The following is a 20897-nucleotide window of genomic DNA, read 5'->3' as shown; positions in this document are numbered from 1 at the left end:
TACTAACATCATCAACTGATCAGGCGCTGTTAGAAAGAAATTATTTTTGCCTTCACATACACTTTCAGATTCATATCTGTGTCGTAGTTGATTTCCTGAAATACAACATATCCATCCAATCAATACACCTACTAATATCATCATCATCATCATCATCATCGTTTAACATCCGCTTTCCATGCTAGCGTGGGTTGGACGATTTGACTGAGGACTGGTGAAACCGGATGGCAACACCAGGCTCCAGTCTAAATTTAGCAGAGTTTCTACAGCTGGATGCCCTTCCTAACGCCAACCACTCAGAGAGTGTAGTAGGTGCTTTTACGTGTCACCTGCACGAAGGCCAGTCAGGCGATACTGGCAACGGCCACGCTCAAAATGGTGTCTTTTATGTGCCACCCGCACAAGCCAGTCCAGGGGCACTGGCAACGATCTCGCTCGAAAATCCTACGGGAGCCAGTCAGGCGGTACTGGCAACGGCCACGCTCAAAATGGTGCATCTTATGTGCCACCCGCACAAGAGCCAGTCCAGGGGCACTGGCAACGATCTTACTTGGCTTGTCGGGTCTTCTCACGCACAGCACACTTCCAAAGGTCTCGGTCAGTAGTCATCGCCTCGGTGAGGCCCAATGTACGAAGGTCTTGCCTCACCACCTCAGCCCAGGTCTTCCTGGGCCTACCTCTTCCACGGGTTCCCTCAACTGTTAGGGTGTGGCACTTTTTCACGCAGCTATCCTCATCCATTCTCACCACATGTCCATACCAGCGCAATCGTCTCTCTTGCACACCACAACTGATGCTTCTAATGTTCAGCTTTTCTCTCAAGATACTTACACTCTGACGGGTATTCACATTGACATTACACATCCAACGGAGCATACTGGCTTCATTCCTTGCGAGCTTACGTATGTCCTCAGCAGTTACAGCCCATGTTTCACTGCCATGTAGCATGGCTGTTCGTACACATGCATCATACAGTCTGCCTTTTACTCTGAGTGAGAGTCCCTTTGTCGCCAGCAGGGGTAAGAGCTCTCTAAACTTTGCCCAGGCTATTCTTATTCTAGCAGCTACACTTTCAGCGCACCCACCCCCACTACTAACTTGGTCGCCCAGATAGCAGAAGCTATCAACTACCTCTAGTTTTTCACCCTGGAATGAGATAGAAGTTGTTTCCTGTTTGTTTACAGTTTTTATTGCACCTGAACATCTGCCACAAACAAAAACTAACTTCCTAGTTAACCTGCCTTTGATGTTGCTGCACCTCTTATGTGTCCATAGCTTGCACCGGGTACATCTTATAGAGTTACTACCTACTCCTTTTTTACATACTGAGCAAGGCCATCTACCTGAAGGGGTTTGTGTTTTATCTACCTTCCTACTTATTAGGATTTTGGTTTTAGCTAGGTTGACTCTAAGGCCCTTCAATTCTAGACCTTGCTTCCACACCTGAAACTTCTCCTCTAGTTCTGATAGTGATTCCGCAATTAGGGCAAGGTCATCAGCATAGAGGAGCTCCCAGGGGCAACCTGTCTTGAACTCCTCTGTGATTGCCTGGAGGACTATGATAAATAAGAGGGGGCTGAGGACGGAACCTTGGTGGACCCCTACCTCTACCCGGAATTCATTGCTGTACTCATTTCCAACCCTCACCTTACTGGTAGCATCTCTGTACATGGCTCACACAGCTCTCACTAACCATTCTTCTATCCCAAGTTTCCTCATTGACCACCAGATAAGGGATCGGGGGACCCTGTCAAAGGCTTTCTCCATGTCAACGAAAGCCAGGTACAGAGTTTTATCCTTGGCTAGGTATTTCTCCTGCAGTTGTCTTACTAGAAATAAGGCATCAGTAGTGCTTTTACCTGGCACGAACCCAAACTGCATCTCATCTAAATTGATTCGCTCCCTAATTAGTTGGGCTATGACCCTCTCTGTAACTTTCATAACCTGATCTAACAGCTTGATGCCTCTGTAATTATTTGTATCTAAAGCGTCACCTTTACCTTTGTAGCAGTTGACTATGATGCTGCTACACCAGTCATTGGGTATGACTCCTTCGTGTATCACCTGGTTCGTAATACGGGTGACTAGGCTATAGCCAACACTGCCAGATATTTTGAGCATCTCTGCAGTGATTCCTGATGGGCCGGGGGCTTTCCCGGTCTTCATACTCTTAATTGCTTTATCTACCCTGGTACTATCAACTCGGATAGCTGGTCCCTCTATTGGGTCGACATACGGCAGGCTCTCTTCCTCCCATTCATTCTCTTTATTAAGCAATCTATCGTAGTGGCATCTCCAGACCTCTTTCTTTGCATCCTCATTTAGTGCAAGTGTACCATCATCCATGCGAACACATTTCTCTCCTACGACATCACTATTCTCTCTCCTACACTGTCTTGCAACACGAAATACCTCGAGTCTTAGGTCCTCACGGCGCAGAACATTGGCAAATCTTTTCTTATCTGCTTCCCCTCTGGCTAAATAAACCTGTCGCCTAGCCTCCCTTCTGGCACATTGGTACAATTCCCTGCTACCACCGTTCTTCCAGTCCTTCCAAGCCTGTTTCTTTTGTCTAATAGCCCTGTCTACCTCCTTGTTCCACCACCACGTTACTCTGGGTCAAGAGGGGACCTTACACCACCCACAAATCTGGTCGGTGGCTTTCAACAGGTTGTCCCGCAGAAATCTCCAATTGTCTTCCACGTTGTATGATGCTATATCCCCTTCTATTTCATTAAATGCTTCAAGTAACTTGTCTCTAAGTCTCTGTCCATTTGCAGGGTCTTTAAGCTTCCACACCGGTCTAATTCTGGGCTCCCATTTTGCCTTGATCCCAAAATCGCTAACTACTAATCTATGTTGTGGGGTACATTCTTCGCCAGGGTAGGTTTTGGCATTTATAAGCCGCCCTCTTTCCCTATTTCTGGCGAGAATGTAGTCGATTTGGCTAGAGTGTCTGCCGGAGCGGTAGGTGACTAGGTGACTGGCAGGTTTCCTGAAGTTGGTATTGCAGACCATAAGATCGGTTGCATCACAGAACTCCAGCAGTCTGGTTCCCTCCTCGTTGCGGGAACCGAAGCCATAGCCTCCATGTATGCCATGGAAGCCTCCAGCACGATGTCCGACATGACCATTGAAGTCTCCAGCTACAAAGAGAAGGTCCCTGTCACTCGTCGACGAGGTAGTTTGCAAGAGGGTGTCATAGAATTGGTCTTTCAGACCATCTGGTAGCCCCGGTTGAGGTGCATAGGCTGAGATGACAGTAGCTAATCTATGATGAAGCACTAGTCTAATCTTAAATACTCTGTCACTTACTCTAACGACCTCGATTACCTTATCCACCCATTTCTCCGCTAGAAGTATTCCTACGCCCCCGACCCCGTCAGTGTTCCCTGCCCAGAAAATCTTGTACCTGTGTTCTTTGCCTGTGAGGAACCTCGCAGAACCTCCTCTCCATCTTACTTCCTGAATGCAGCACATATCTACGCGTCTCCGTTCAATATATATATATACATAACATTACTTGACTTTGAAAAAAACCTTGCATCAGGACTGTTAAGTTTTAGTTCGAAACAGACAGTTTCGACTTTCAGCTTAAGCAGGTTTTCATTTCAACTAATGTTAGTCTAAACCCTTCCCTATCCCCATCTTCCCTCTGTGTGTGTGTATCTAAATATCAAACAAACCAACACAAAACAGCAAAGTTTGTTGATAAAATATTAAACAAACTCTCCTGTTTTTGTTTCGTTGTCACTATGTACTCAGTGACATACGCAACTGCAAATTCCAACCGAATGATGTATAGATGACTAATGCAACTCCTTAGTATCTCTTCAGACATGCAGCTAACACCAAACCACTAAACCTATTCTTTATTGACCTTCACCTTTGACAAGGTGCCTGCAGTTTGAAGGTTACAAAGAAAATTAAGTGTAGATGAATAACTTGCAAGAGCCATGCCAGCCGTGTACAGAGATGCTATCTCTGTACACACACCCTGGGGAAATTTTCTTCCTGTAATTCATCATTCATCCACAAAGACAAAGAACCTTGCATTTGTGATACTGTTATTCCTTGTTTGTTATCTGCAGTTGAATCAACTTCACTTTTCTCGTTATTAGCTTATTTTACTTATAGCTTATCACATTGATTTATTATTGTTTTTATTATTTGATTTGGTCTGCTAGAAGAGGCTACATTCAGGGTATTCACACTCCCTTCCTCTGAGGCTGGTGGAACCAAGTGCTTCTCTGGAATATATATATATATATATGAATACTTAAAATCAAGCTACTAGATAAAAAATGTTCATCCGTACATATGCACACACACATATATATATATGTAATGTATGCATGCACGTATATGTGTGTGTGTGTGTATTGACAGTTTTCTTCTATCAATTCCACTCAAAAGGCTGTGGGGTCAGTTTGGTGCCCAAGGTTCCACACAGTGGGATTAAACCCAGAACCATGCAATAAGGAAACAAACCATGCCAATATAGTCATGCTTGCGCTAGCATGTTCATATTTTCTTTTTTATATTTGCTTTTCCATACATAGATTAAACTAATATGTGATTAAGGCATTATTGTACAGCTAGATGCACTTCCTGTTCCTAAGCTTTACCTGTTTACATGGCTTCAAATGGTAAATATTTTGTAAAAGACCCGTTCATAACCTCAGTATAAGATAGTTATTTTTTTCTGCAAGTTGCTTTTTGAGCGCATTCAATGTATCTCATCTCCAGAGATTTGGCTGTTATTTTAAGAATGCCCTGCTACCACGTAACAGCTATTTGCGATAAGGGACCCAAAATACCTGTTAAGTGGTAGCAGGACATGCAAGAAATAGCAGCCAAATCTTTCTTTTTCTGGGGAAAGGAGCCATTTACACATGATTTCGATGTCACAAACATTGGAAGCATGTGAAATAACCTAGAAAAAAACTCACAAAACAAAATTCTGTTGCTAGGAAACTTAGAGTTTCCCAGTGACCCAATGGGTCACAGGTAGTCTAGTATATATATTTATATATATATATATTTCACTTTCATCATTTTTGACAAGCTGGAAAATACTGCCCTCAATTGGGGATATTTTTTTCATTTTTATGTTATTCTGACTTCTCCCTCTCTGATTATGGAATACTAATTCAATATCATGATTCACGTGCTTAGCTATCTTATAAACAGCTGTAAGAGACATTATCTGTTTATATTCTCTATCTAAATTGTTTTTTCGAGTAATGCCAAATGTTTTGCTTTTTCATTTTATTCTACACACCTATATTTATATCTATACACATAGACTTATGTGTACAATCATCATCGTTTTCCCATAGTGACATTACACATCCACCACATCTTGCAACCACTCAGCATCATACTTTATGAACAGGAATCATACATTGTGCCCCTTATTTTGAGAGAGAAACCTTCATCATCAGCTGAGTTAATAACCCGCTGAACTTTTTCCAACTTGTTCTCATTCTGTAAAGAAAGATAAGAGAGTAGCATGGAAAGACTGAGAAAATGGGGCTGCAGAGGACAGTATTGAGTAGTGTAGTCCCTTAGATCACTGGATTTGTGGATAACACCAAGTCATTCAACTAATTGCACTGTATTTCATAAGAGTTCACTTAGGTCTGTGCAACAAAGACAGCCTATTTGTCACATATTTCTCTTTGATGATACAAGTATTGTACAGATTTGTACAAAAAAACAAAATGAAATGGGGCGAGAGAAGTGACATACTTTTTTTCCATATCTGAACTGTGTTCTTTTTCAACGGCTAAAGGTAGAAAAATGCTGTGTTGTACACAGTAGGAAACAGGTAGATAGTCGTTATTGTTGTTGCATTCAACGTTAACTTCAGGACCCAAAACTGAAAGTGACTTGGTATTAATGCTAGATGAATGGAAAAATAATTTAATTCAGTTTTAAAATAATTTTATGTATGTTAAAGACGACACTAGCAGATAATCATTATGATGTCTAATTGAAGCATTGTGTAAATAACAAAACCAAGATTAATAGTTTAAACAGCCTTTTCAAGAGCTTGAAATTAATGTGTTTCAGGCCACAATAATTTGCAAGCAAGTGCTCAGTTCAAATTTCTGCATTACACACTTAGCTATGGTAACAGTAATGGAGTGAAAAGAGTAGGTGTATTGTTGGCAGAAAAATGGATAGAGTAATTGAAGTAGCTGGTATACATTCAAATAGTTAAGCTTAGGTTAGTCATAGACAACACTGCAGTGATACTTATCTCTGCATACATGCCATAATCAGATAGAAGAATAGACAGACTAACTTTTATGAGACCATCCTGCAGCCTATCTCAGTAATAAATGACAGTGACCTCACAAGCTTGGCTGGTGATTTTAATGGACATTTTGGGCAATATTATGATGGCTTCTCTGTCATACATGGATGCTATGAGGAATGAGGAAAGATCAAGGCTACTAACAGAAATGACCTATATGCAAGACTAACTTCAATAAAATTTCTTGTCAGCTAATCACCTATCAATTAGGCAAACGCACGATTGGGAGAGCCATCATACTCACCAAGAAATGACATTGATAGCTGCTGTGATACTAAGTCTAAACCTGTTGAAGAACTTTGCACTCAAACATTGTTTAATGATTAGTAACTTTAGAATAAGACTTAGATAAACCTAGAGTCACAGAACACTCTGGAGAAGGAAAAATAAAAGCTGAAAGAGCCTTTAACCAGTCATAGGTTCAGAGAATTTCTAGTCAATGCATATGACAGAAGGAAGAAGGAGAGAGAGAGACTAATAGCATACAGGACAACTGGGCACTTCTATAAGACAAGGAGGTATTCAAAAATCTTCCCGGTGACACAACAACAAATGCACACCAGGTTTCAAAGCCATGGTGGAAGCTGAGGGCAGCTACTTTGAGTAAACAGCTATCTCCTAGCCATAATCTAGTTGATATTTTTTAGTATTCTACACCAACAATCAAAGCTAGCCTGAACACCTTGTACATAGTAGCTGTACTTTCCCAGATGTGGGAACATCATTCTATTGTGGATCTCACCTGACCTTTGTAGAAAGTCAGTAGTGATGAAGTATTTTCTGGCTCTAAAGAAGATGGATCATCTTTGCAATATAATTTTTTGCTTTGGGATTGTCAGGAGAGAACAGACTGTCAGTGAATGGGAAATAAGTAGTTATGGCATAAGAATTTGTGATAGGAACTCACAACAGCTTTGCTGATGTTAAGTGCAATGACATTATTTATGTAAAATTTCTTATTAGTGAAGGATCACCAGTGAGTCACAGAGGAGAGCAGATCCTTAGAGGATCTGGCTCAATGTATGCTATAGTGGCAGTCATTGAGAGGGGGTAGAGAGACCAAAGATGATAAGCAGTGCACTAAGTCTGTCTGTGCTAAGATTAAAATGTTATTTACAATAACATGGAATTCCTGCACTAAACTATTAATCTCAACATTGATAGAAACTTTGAGGTTCAAATTGAGTGTTGACCAAGATTAGAGAGTGTGAGGTGTCAGTTTATTATGCGCATGTTATTTGTGTGTATTTGTACTGTGAACGAAACAAGATTTTCACCCATTTCATGTTTGTTTTAAGGCTGGTAGTGCAAATTCAGCATAGAATGTGGATGGCCCCTGTGCACCAAAGGTTAGGAACAAGTGAAGAACTGCAGCATCTGCAGAGAATGAACAAGTTTGAGAATACAGAGTTTAAATTGTTAATGTATAAGATTAAGAATGTGCATAACATTACTGAACATTGAAGCATACCAGATTTGATAGAGTGTGAGTCAAAGATAGCCACATCTCATACACTACAATAAAGCAATCTGACAAGAAGCTTCTAACCCAAGAGATAAGAAATAGGTAATTTTGACTTGAGAATTTTGTGATGGGCACTCTTGGCTGCTTTGCTGATGTCCAGTGCAATGACATGGTTTTTTGTAAGACTTCTCATAGGTGAAGGATCACCAGTGAGTCACAGAAGAGAGCAGGTCCCAAGAGGATCTGACTATGCATGCTATACTGGTCGTAATTGAGTGGGGTGAAAGGCCAAAGATGATAGGCAGTGCACCAAAGCTGTCTGTGCTTAGAAAAAAATTAAATAGAGTTTTACAACATGAAATTCCTGCAGTAAGCTATTAATATCAAGTTTATAAGTTCAAATACTACTGAAGTTGTTTACTGTATCACTATATAAAGCGAATCATCTGAGTTGATAATTTTGGGTTTACTAAAATGAAAAATAAGTTTCAGCCTTACTTTAAAATTGTGCTTTAAAATTATATAAAGCTGTATTTAAAATATACTGGCTAAAATATAATTTTTGCAACCAATGATATAATGATAAAAGAAAAATATCTCAGTGTAATGAAGAAATACCCATGAAATGAAAGAATAAGATGCCACAATCAACTGAAATGAGGATACATTCATTGATGCATAAATGTAAAAAACAGGTGTAACTTAGATGAGCTAAGATAACAAATGGATTCTATTTAAACATAAGAACACTGCTTACTAAAAAACAAATATTTGAGAAAAGCTAAGACGTTACACCATATGGTAGTATTGTTGGTGTTTGCGATAAATTTACTGTTCTTTAGAAACAAAAACTAATTTTTTGCACAATAATTAAAAAAAAATATTCATTTAATTAAATATGCTATTCTGACAACATCAGATAATTTTTACAGAGGGAAAATGTGGCAAATAGGAAACAAAGAAAAAAAAATGTGATGTCTATTCTTTGTTCATTTTTTCAGCAGAATGCCTGAACAACAGTTTTGCTTTTGTTTTTACTAATAGGCTATTTTGTTTTATTTTTCTTTCTCTTTATTTTCTGGATACATTCTGATGAAATAGATTAAATTGGTTTCTAAATACATTTGGCATCTATTTTCCTCAAGTGTGACAACAAAATATATTTGCTATCAGACAACACATTCAAAATGTTTTGATTAGATTTTTTTGCACTATTCTATAGCCAGATACAATGTTTATTAATCGTATTTACTTAATAGTTTTCCAGCGACATTTCTTGTGGGACATTATAAAGCTTTTTGCATAACTAATAGGGTGATAACTAACAAGAAAACATCATATAGGTTCTAAAACTGACATATTCACTACTAGCATCATCATTAGATTTACATTTGTTTTTCAATGCAGTATGTGTTGGACAGATCTACAATATCTGTTCAACTCATATACAGCTCACCATACACTGTAATACTATATGCACACAGTGTAAACACTGATAAGATAATTTATATTTCACCAACAACAGAAATGTACCAAATGATAAAGAGTATTTAGCTTTATCCATCTGCAATTTGGTGTCAATTCCTTCCAGGGTTAACTTTGCTTTCATCCCCTCAACCCATCAAATCTATGACATGTTTTCCCATATGTAATATTTGCTTCATATATTAGCATATCAACATTTCTAGGCACTCACCCTATCATATGGATGAATCATACTTGAAATGCCAAGCTAAGAAGTGTATGTTTACACAAAACCTGAAACATCATGGTCAAACAAAATGTTTATATCAGCATTTTATGGCTGTATGTTTTTTACACATACACACACATATATATATTTATATATAAATATATATATATATATATATATTGAATGTAGGTCTCAAATGTGCATCTATACTCCACAGACTTTATGCAAGCCAGCACTGAGCAATTTGCATTTCACCTTAATTACCCTTCACAAATCACTCAGTACTGACATTCACCACTTTCTATTACCATTGACTGAGGAATATTAATGCAGTATATGGGGATCAGACAATAAGCATAAGACAGTGTCAATGCTAGTTCCAAAAATTCCAGAAATTATAGCCTAGAAGATGAGCCTCGTCCTGGAAGATCTGTAGAACTCAATGAGGACATCCGGCAAACCCTGGTGGAACAAAATCCCATTGTAACTGTTGAGGAACTAGCAGAGAAGCTTGGATTTGGTCATTCAACCAGTCATGAACACCTGCGTGCCATCAGGAAAGTCAGCAAATTGGGTCAATGGGTTCCTCACAAACTTTCCAAGTCTAATCAACTGCAGAGAGTGAATGTGTGCTCTTCTTGTCTCACTGATGAACCTTTTTTAGACTGAATAGTGACGAGAAATGGGTTCTCTACAAAAATGTCAAGCACTGAAGACATGGGTAGGGAAAGGAGAAACACTGGCACCCCAGGCTAAAGAAGGTCTTCACCCACATAAGGTGTTATCTGTTTGGTGAGATATGAAAGGTTTAGTCTACTTTGAACTTTTAAATCCAAACCAAATGATAACAAAGGAGATCTACTGTGAGCAGCTGAAGTCAGCAGTAGAAGAAAAACAACTGCCTTTGGTTTCAAGATGAAAGGTGTTCTTCCATCAGGATAATGCTCAGCCACATACAACAAGGATGATATTCCAAAAGCTGGAGCAGTTTGAATGGGAAACAATGCCACACCCACCATATTCACCATACATTACCCCATCTGATTATCATTTATTCCACAGTCTTCAAAATCATTTGGATAGAAAAAATATGAATTCTGTAGACAAGATCAGAACAGTACTGGAGGAGTATTTTTCGTCATAGATAAGTTAATTTTGGAAGAAGGGCCTTGCAAGTCTACTAGATAGATGGAAGAGCATTGTAGAAAATGAAGGAGAGTATATTTTAAATTAAAAAAGAACTTTGTTTATCTTAATTTGAAAAATAAAAGAAATATAAAAATATATTATTTATGGAATGGCCCAAAATAATGCCTACATTTGAGCTTTTCACCCATTTTTTTTTTACCTAAGTTTCCATCTGTTGCCTGTCTTGTCTACCCATTATCCACTCATCTCTTATTATCGCCTTTCTTATTCATTTCACAAACTTAGTATTGACATTTTGTATGCCAGCCTATCACTCACCACCACCCTTCTCTCTCTCTTTCACACACACACACACACACACACACACACACACACACACACACCAATAAACATGTTGCTTCCACAAGAGTTTTTCTCGAAACATGATGGCTAAGTAATAAGGGATTGCATCAGATTTATTGATATCCCTTGCACTTTGTTTAACTTCTTGTGCTGCCTTCCATCATGTACTCCCACCTTAGATCACTGTCCTATGTTAAACAGCAGTAAATAAAATAGAAATTTGATAAACTTAATATTAAAAACATCTTCAAATAAAAAAAATATCAAGCAACGGTTTTATGAAAGAAAATCAAGTAGGTTTCATTCTACCTGAATGAAACTGAGTTTACCAGATGCAAGACATATTGAATATTACAAAAGAAATGCATTCTTAAAACATCTGTTCTTAAAAGATTTACAAATGTTAAATTTCACAGAGCTATCCAGCAATGTTTGTGCTGCATCATATACAATATAAATTCATAAATTGATTGCATTACATAAATTTTGTGAACAAGATGGCTAAAAAAAAAAAAAAGAAATCAAATGCATAAATTACACTCACTGAATACCATGATGAAGATTTCCTTTTCTTTTCAGCTTTGGTCTGTTTCAAACTTCTGGATTCATCATCCCTGCCAGTATCACTGAAAGAGTTCTTATCAAAGTGCATGCTGAGATCAAATGATCGATCAGAGATTTTATCCATCACATTATCAAGTGACTTTTCAAATGCCCTTTCATGTGTACTGCCCTTAAGAATATCTGTTCGTTCAGACTCAGAAGATTTCTCACAGCTAGTTCCAGTTGATTTCCGCTCTTGCATACTGTCATTCGCACGTGATGAGGAGTCACTCCATGTACCAACATCGATAGTGTCCCCTTCATCTTTATGGACTGGGATATCATTATCTAAATATAATGTGTCAACAAATGACACAGATGAAGAATTATTTTTGGTCTCATCAGCTTCTTGTATACATGGGCTACGTGTAACCCAAGGGACATTGGAAGTCCTGAAAAGATAAAACAAAGGTGTAATAGCAACTTCTTGAATTCTTTTTACTTGATTGTTTTATTTTAAATAAAAATATGAAAAGGCCATCAAAAAAACAAACAAGCACATAACAAAAATTAATTACATATTTATAGCCACTTAACTATTTTTCTTTGACAAATAAGCTGAAAAAGTTAATAGTCCTCCTCTGACAAGTCACAGTGTGTTCTCATAAAGTAGTGAAAGTTCTTGCAAACATCCATTACAAATTCAATTGTGATAAGCAGCCAAAGTCACTGATCTCTCTCTCTCTCTCTCTCTCTCTCTCTCTCTCTCTCTCTCTCTCTCTCTCTCTCTCTCTCTCTCTCTCTCTCTCTCTCTCTCTTCTTTCCTCTCATCCATAATATCTGTTATCTCTCTCTAGATGCCATTGTCATTAAGGATTCCAGTATTGTCAGATACTAGCAGTTTTTATTGCTTTCATAATTTTTTTCCTTTTTATATTTTCATTCTTTTAAGCAAAGAGATATTAATGGCTGAATGGGATTTGTCAACATCCATGTAATAACTGCTTATCATTGTTAAGAGCCATCTGGGTATCTTGACTAAATCAAACAGTTATTTAAACATGCTGCATACTATATACTAAGTTTTCAAGTCTGTTAGAAAATCAGACAAAATGCTTTGCAGCATTTCTTTCAGCCCTTAACATTCTAAATTCAAATCCAACCAAGGTCAACTTTGCCTGTCAATCCTTCCGAGGTCATTAAAATAAAGTATCAGTCAATTACTGGGATTGATTTACGCAACTGTTACTGATGTCTTCCAGGCTTCTTCAAGCAATGGGCTGTGATTGAGAAGACCTAACAAATCACCTTCATGCAGCTTCTGCTTTAAGGGTGGATGAGGTATAAACAATATTCTTGTAAAAAAACAATGATCCAAAGTATTGTCATCTTTGGAAGACATTGTGTCCAATGCTAGTCAACAGAAGATATAATAATCAAGTATTTAATACATGATAATAAAAGCATTTGAGGTGATTTCTGTAGGATGTAATAAAAGCAAAATTTGTCATTCTTTTGTTTCCATTCTTTCATGCAAAATGCTGCACAATGTTCATATTGAATTCTTATTAAGGTACAGGGCCAAAATTTAATAAACATGATGGTATGGCATTTAAATCAACCCTTTCTCCGTGAAATGAATTAGTTTCAACTTGGAGTAAAAATTAGTTTGCATACTCAACTAAAAAGAAACTAACTGTTTTCTTTTTTGTTTCTTTAGAAAGGGTTACTATCAACACTGTAAAACTCTAAATTTTCTATCAATATTTTCTCTTGTCACACACAACATGATACATCAGAAATCTTCTGCCTCTTCTAATATTGATTACATCAGCTTCCATCAATCTATCTGCATTCTAAGATTTTTATAACTATCTGTTATCTATATAAAAAGTGTTTGCTTTGTGTGTCATCTTCATGTTGGGTGAATGTTTCCTATTTCTGCTGATATTTTGAGATGTTATGATGTCTGATTTCAAGAAATGCTTAGTTTCTTGTTGGTAACGTTCTAAGGTTGTCTCTCATTACTTGTACTGTACACAGGTCAAAGTACTACTTATTGTGTCTCACCTACTCAGCAGAAGAGCTGGTAAAAACAGAGAACTTGACAACAGAGCATTGAACTCACTGGAAACATATATGAAATTTGATGCTTTACAATGCCAAAACCAATCCTTTCCACAGAAGAAAGAATAACTACTAACATTTAATGTTTCAAGGAAAAGAATTAAACCTTTCTCTAACAGACATTTCATTAGATCTATAATTGTGACACCAACAAAGAGATTTGTAAACTGAATCACTAGCCTTAAAATAATATTGAAAAACTTCCTGGCTATTCTACATCTTAAAATAATTCTGTAAAGGTTTTGTAATGAAAATGCTAATGCTATTTACTAAATTAGAACAGAAGATGCAAGTAATGTATAGTAAATTAATAAATGATTTAAGTCAAAATAAGGATTAAATAATATGAAAAAGAGATATGTTGAAACATGATCATGAAAGGAAAATTATTATTTTTAATCACAAGTTATTCTAGCTAATGATATCAAGCTTCTAGTAACATCCTCCTTATTTCCAACAAACTGAAGACTGAAACAAAACTATGAGACTATGAGATAGTAATTAAAGATTATAAATAATTCAATATGATCAGATTTTCTTTAACAGCACAAACATTTCTTTTGAATAGAATGGCCACTCAGAAAAATCCATCTATCTAATTGATGATTACTTTTCCATTAAGTGTCATCTGTACAATATTTCTGTCTCTATCTTTTACAGAAAATATTTCTGTATCCACTTCTAAACAAAATTGACCATTTTATGTTTTGCAGCTCTTTTATGCCACTCACTTATCTGTTTCATATCTTAAATTCAATACCCAATCAGTTGATCAAGTATGTCTCATTCTTCTCAATGGAAATGCTACTTTTAATGCCTATGTTTTACTAAAAAGATTTTTTTATGTACTTCACAATCTTTCTTTCATACAAAGAAAGAACTGTTTTTCAATGAGAAACTTTTGAGGAGATAACATAGTCAGTGCTAAGGTCACTGACTATGTTACCTAAATATCATAACTTTTCTAGTACTTCAAAACCTCTATTGTTCATAGTCTTCACATTCACTTAAATAATACCAGTTTTTAATGGAACCAGTTCAATGCCAGTCTTTCTGAAGTGCAAATTTGAGCAGCTAATTTATTTCTCTACCTATACTGATATTAGATAAACTATATATACATTTACAAGTAAAATTTTTCAATAAAAATTACCTACTTCATGTCAAACAATTTTTAACAAATTAAAAGGGCTGCTATCTACAAGAGCAACAAAAAAAAAAAGCTAGAGGATAATAGAAGCCTTTGTATTTTGGTTCAGTGGGTCACATAACATCTAGTCTGTTTTAGAGCATCTTAGCTAGCTCATTTCACTGCTAGTCATTTTAATGACTTTTAAACCTTAAATATTTATTGAGGGCTTTGATAACTTTCCAAAAAGGAAGTATAGTGAAACGGTTTCAACCTATAGACATCAAAATTTAGTTGTAAAATTGGTTTCTCAGAAGCTTGCTATTATTGTTGTGTTACTTTAGAAGTATTATTGATTTCTTTTATATATTATTGTTCTATTTTATTGAGTTGCACTTGTTTTGGCAAGTGGTTTCAATTGCAGTTGTGTTTGCTTTTATACTCATATCAATGCAGATGTATTTGCTTTAACATTACCGTTTAATTATTGTATGGTATTGTGTAACTGCCTTTGTAACTCAATATGTTTGTATAAAGAATCACAGTAGAATTAATGACAAGTGTTAATTTTTTTTTTTTAAAGGGTAGTTTTAAGATTGTTTGACCCAAAGATATTCTGTTAAAAAACAGTGATGGAGAGCAATATCCACTATTTTGAACAATGAAATAACTTTTTCTATGTGTGTTCTACCTCAAGACCAGATGAGATGTGTATCTAAGTTTACAGGTTAAATCCTTTTACCACTTCCTATTTGTAGTTGAAGGGTTAACAAACAGTAGACAGTGCATCTACCAGTAAAAATACTTGAATCAGCAAAAGCAAATAACTGAATTCACTAAACATACATGAAAAAGAAATTCATAGAAATTCAAACTGTAATATCCTTGATTTATTAGTCTGGAGATATCTTTAAAATATCACTGAAAAACCGATTTTTAACAGCAACATAGAAATCATCTGTGTAGATATGTACAGACATGTGTATCAATCATCAGTCTACTGCAGGCATACAATTTACACACACAAACATACCTATATAAAAATGAAAAATAAGAGTGAAACAAAAAGAAATAAGAAAATTAGATTTACGTATAAGAAAGGTAGAAAACAAATAATAGTAGTGAGTAAAATGTCAAATAAACATTAGACATAATGAAGTGAGAAGATATTTATACAACATAATCTTTATCATAGACATTAAACTACTTATAGAGGGTGTTAACAAGATATGATGACATCATTGTTTCTGTACATGATAACAAGTGGAGACACACCATAATGAACAGAAGTAAAAATCAGATTTCAGTTTTCTTACAGTATTAATAGAGATTATATAAAAATGATACACACCAGTCTATTTTTCTAAATAGAAAGGGAGTAATATATATATATATATATATATATATATACATACACACACACACACACACACACACACACATATATATATGTATACACACACACATATACGACAGGCTTCTTTCAGTTTCCATCAACCAAATCCACTCACAGGGATTTGGTTAGCCCGAGACTATAGTAGAGGGCACTTGCTCAAGGTGTCACACAGTGGGACTGAGCCCGGAACCATGTGGCTGGTAAGCAAGCTACTTACCACACAACCACTCCTGTGATATATACTAATATAAGTAATATATTGGTGTAGGCATGGCTATGTGGTAGGAAGTTTGCTCAACATCCACCAAGTAAGTCTCCACCAAATTAATTTCCAATATATTAAATGTACTTCTGAATATACATACATAAACTCATTGTATTAACAATCTCTTTCAATTTGAATAAACTGTTCACAAATCTTTTATCTTTTATCTATCGTGCTTGAGAAGACCTGTCAAGCCAAGTGAGATCATAGTCATGGCTGATGCTGGTGTTTCGTAACTGGCACATAAAAAGCACCCACTACACCCTCGGAGTGGTTGGTGTTAAGAAGGGCATCCAGCTGTAGAAACCATGCCAAATCAGACTGAAACCTGGTGCAGCTCCCCAGCTTACCAGTTTTCAATCAAACCATCCAACCCATGCCAGCATGGAAAATGGATGTTAAATGATGGTGATGATTGTAACAATGCTGAGATGCGACCTTGGAAAGTTTTTATCAAAGAGATCAACTCCAGTACTTATTTTTTAATTTTTGGCATTTATTTTATTGTTCTCTGTTTTTTGAACCCTTAAGTTATGAGGATGTCAAAAAAAATAAACAATAATGTCAAATGATAAGAGAGAACAAATACATACACAAAGACACACACATATATGGATACATAGATGACAGGTTACCAAATTCACTCATGAGGTATTTATTGGCCCAGAAGGCACTTGCTAAAGGTGCAACACAGTGGGACTGAAATCAAAACCACGTGGTTGCAAAACGAGTTTCTTTGACTATACAACAATGTTTGCATTGATACAGCCTTGCCATCGTCTATGTGGAAAAAACCCTGAGATGTACACAAGGATGGATTTGGAAGAGGGTTAACATTCAAAAGTATTAGATTATACAGGGTGTCCACAAAGTCTGGGTACATGGGATTAACACATACTTTAAGAAATTATTATTTCTTATATTTAATTGTTTACGCTATGATTTTCTTTACTCCATGTACCCAGACTTTGTGGACACCCTGTAGATACTATGGATGATGGAAACTAGGTGACTATAGTCTTTGGGCGGTTGTAACAGAAGTATACAGGAGTTAAGATATAAATGAAATTGAGAGGTAAAAATATTCTAAAAGATGTGAAATGAATCAAATAGGACAGAAGTATCACAACATAAACTGAACTAGTTCAGGAAACTTGATTAATTCATACCAGCCCAATGAAAAGAATACAATATTATCATCTTTGGATGTTCCAAAAATAAGTCACATTATAATATTACTTCTCATTTGATTAACTTTCCATTATGAACAAGGTTACGTTAATAATCAAAGAACAAATCAGCAAAATTAGAATAATTAGCATTGAAGTGACTATAAAGTCTTAACAAGTGTACATTACATATTCTGCCAGGGAAAATGTCAATATAACCCAGTTTTTATAATATCGATTTCTGTTAAATAAAAAATTATCATCAGCTGCTATTACCTTTAGAATTGTATGTCTGTAAACTTGTTTTATAATAGAATTTCAGTATGTATTAATTCATACCTTTGATTCAGGATTTTGTAATATACATATAACCCAAAATGATGTGCAGCATCAGGACATCACAAAAAAATATTTTTAATATGAATGATAACAGAAAGTTTATCTTATATGATTCATTTCTAGTTTCATTCATCATCAACTTGAGTATGAAATACGATAAGATGCAAGAACGATTCATTTTGTTGTCATTCAGTCACATAAATAATACATCAAATGATTTTTGCATGGCATTTTTCTCAACAAAGAAGCAACCAATTTCTTAGAAAGCCAAAAACAGGACAATATTTTTGAAACAGATGTTTCTTGATAATCAGCACCAGTCCATAAATGTTACTTTTTATGTAAGCATTAAAATATTGCCACAGTAAGGCAGCTGTTGGATAACTCAAACAAAAGGTAACGCTAAATAGATATAATTTACAAGCAAACAGGTGCCTGCAGTCTTTGGCACTGTAAAAGAAACACTGAATTTATTGAATAACTGTCCAAAGACTATCCCTTTGTTTCTCACAGAATCAAATTTGCATAATAAGAACACAATATATTTACTTTAACATTTCCTTACTTAATCAAGAAACCATCTGTTACATCTGATTTGCTCAATTTGCAATAAGACTACCAAAATGCTGTTGGTTTAAATTTCTAGCTAATAAATGATAATTAGTGTGAAGTAATTATCTCCAGTGTATTGTAAAAAAGAACTGAAGCAGAATTATAATGTTGGTATAAAAATATATTATGGTTAAAAATGAAGATGTAACCTTAGCGGTTACAAATGCGACATGAAAGGACAGTTATTCTGGTAAACATGGAATATTCAGATAGGAAATGTAGATTTGTTAGACAGAAAATATTCTTCAACATTGTGTATGTCTAGTATTATGGTCCTAGGGTGACCAAAGCTTTGCAAGTAGATTTGGAAGATGGAAACTGAAAGAAGCCCATGAATATGTATACATGCATGTATATGTGTGAAGATGCATGGCTCAGTTGTTAGAGCATCGGCCTCACAATCATGAGGTAGTGAGTTCAATTCCTGGACCAGGCTGTGTGTTGTGTTCTTGAGCAAGACACTATTTTCATTCTGATCCAGTTCATTCAGCTGTAGAAATGAGTTGTGACATCAATGGTGCCGAGCTGTATCAGCCTTTGCTTTCCCCTTGGACAACATTGGTGGTGTGGAGAGGAGAGGCTGGTATGCATGGGTAATTGCTGGTCTTCCATAAATAACCTTGCCTGGACTTGTGCCTTGGAGGGGAACTTTCTAGGTGCAATTCTATGGTCATTCATGACTAAAGGGGGTCTTTACCCTACATATATGTGTGTGTGTGTATTTGAGTCCTTTGTCTTGACATCACATGACAGTTGTAAAATGATTGCCACTGTCATACAAACATTGTCATTCATTTTCAATTTTCTGCAAGAACATGTCTGGCCATGCAGAATTATTACCTTGCTTGGAAATAGGTAAAGGTTGGCAACAGGAAGAGCATCCAGCTGACCCATGCAAGCATGGAAAAGTGGACACTAAATGCTGATGATGGTAATGTCTGTTAGTTTTGACAATGATTATTCAGTTGGTCAATCAGCTGAACAACCTGTTCATTGAATTAGTGTGTAAGTGGCTGAGTATTCCACAGACATCTGTACACTTAACATAACCCTCAGGTGGAAGCAGTGCAACACACTGTAACAATCTTTACCTTTGAATTACAAGTACAAGATACTTGCCTAAGATGTCACGCTATGGAATCAAACCTGTGACTTCTTGCAAAATGAACTTCTTAACCATATGGCTTTACAATATCCATGATTTAAACATATATATTATATATATATAAATATTTTGGTCTCTGTTATAGTTGCAATTCCCTTCAAAGGAAGTGCTTGAGGACCACTTCTTGTTTTTATTATTTAGTCAAAAGAATTAAAGCAGCAAGCTGGCAGAATCATTAGTGTGCTGGACAAAATGTTTAGTGGTATTTCACCTATCGCTATGTTCTGAGTTCAAATTCCAACGAGGTCAACTTTGCCTTTCATCCTTTTAGAGTTGATAAAAATAAGTAGCAGTGAAACACTGGGATTGATGTAACTGACTCATCCCTTCCCCTAATATGGCTGCCCTTGTGGCAAAATATGAAACCATTATTTAGTCAAAGGAAGGTGGCAAGCTCGCAGAATCATTGGCAGGCCAGGCAAAATGTTTAGTAGCATTTTGTCCATCTTTATGTTCTAAGTTCAAATTCCGCTGAGGTCAACTTTGCCTTTCATCCTTTCAGGGTCGATGAAATAAGTACCAGATATGCACTGGGGTTGATATAACTGACTAGCCCCCTCTCCCAAAATTTCAGGCCTTGTGCCTTTAGAAGAAAGTAAAAGGGGATGAGCATCAGACAGAATGCTTAGCAGCATTTCTTTCAGGTCTTCCTTATGCCTTTATTAGAAAACAATTATTTAGTCGAAGAAGAGTAGGAAATCAGTAGAATAGACAGTGTGTCAGACCAAATGCCTTGTAGTATTTCATTATGACTTTTTACATTCTTAGTTCAAAACTCTTTAGAGCCTATGTTATGTTTCATTTTTCTGGAGTCAATAAAATCAATAAAATAAGCACCCGCTGAAGACCATACCATGTATGTAGACCATATGTACCTACCTACCTATCAACATACACACATATACATACATATACTCTTTACTCTTTTACTTGTTTCAGTCATTTGACTGTGGCCTTGCTGGAGCACCGCCTTTAGTCGAGCAAATCGACCCCAGGACTTATTCTTTGTAAGCCTAGTACTTATTTTATCGGTCTCTTTTGCTGAACCGCTAAGTTACGGGGACATAAACACACCACCATCGGTTGTCAAGCAATGTTTGGGGGACAAACACAGACACACATACATATATATATATATATACATATATACAACGGGCTTCTTTCAGTTTCCGTCTACC

At 36.3% G+C, this 20897-nt stretch overlaps 1 protein-coding gene across 15 annotated transcripts in view; it reads right to left on the bottom strand.

Annotated features, from left to right (window-relative positions):
• The window catches only part of LOC106868342 (protein Aster-B), a 261093-nt gene that overhangs the window by 145474 nt on the left and 94722 nt on the right, over positions 1-20897 (bottom strand). For all 15 annotated transcript variants that reach the window (XM_089352777.1, XM_014913551.3, XM_089352770.1 and 12 more), the window contains one exon: positions 11519-11969. In XM_089352777.1, the coding sequence (XP_089208903.1) occupies positions 11519-11969 (451 nt within the window). The remainder of the gene's footprint in view (positions 1-11518; positions 11970-20897) is intronic.

The sequence above is a fragment of the Octopus bimaculoides genome, chromosome 5, assembly GCF_046866305.1.
Source record: "Octopus bimaculoides isolate indiv1 chromosome 5, ASM4686630v1, whole genome shotgun sequence".
NCBI classification, from domain to species: Eukaryota; Metazoa; Mollusca; class Cephalopoda; order Octopoda; family Octopodidae; genus Octopus; species Octopus bimaculoides.
This window is presented reverse-complemented; position numbering and strand designations above follow the sequence as displayed.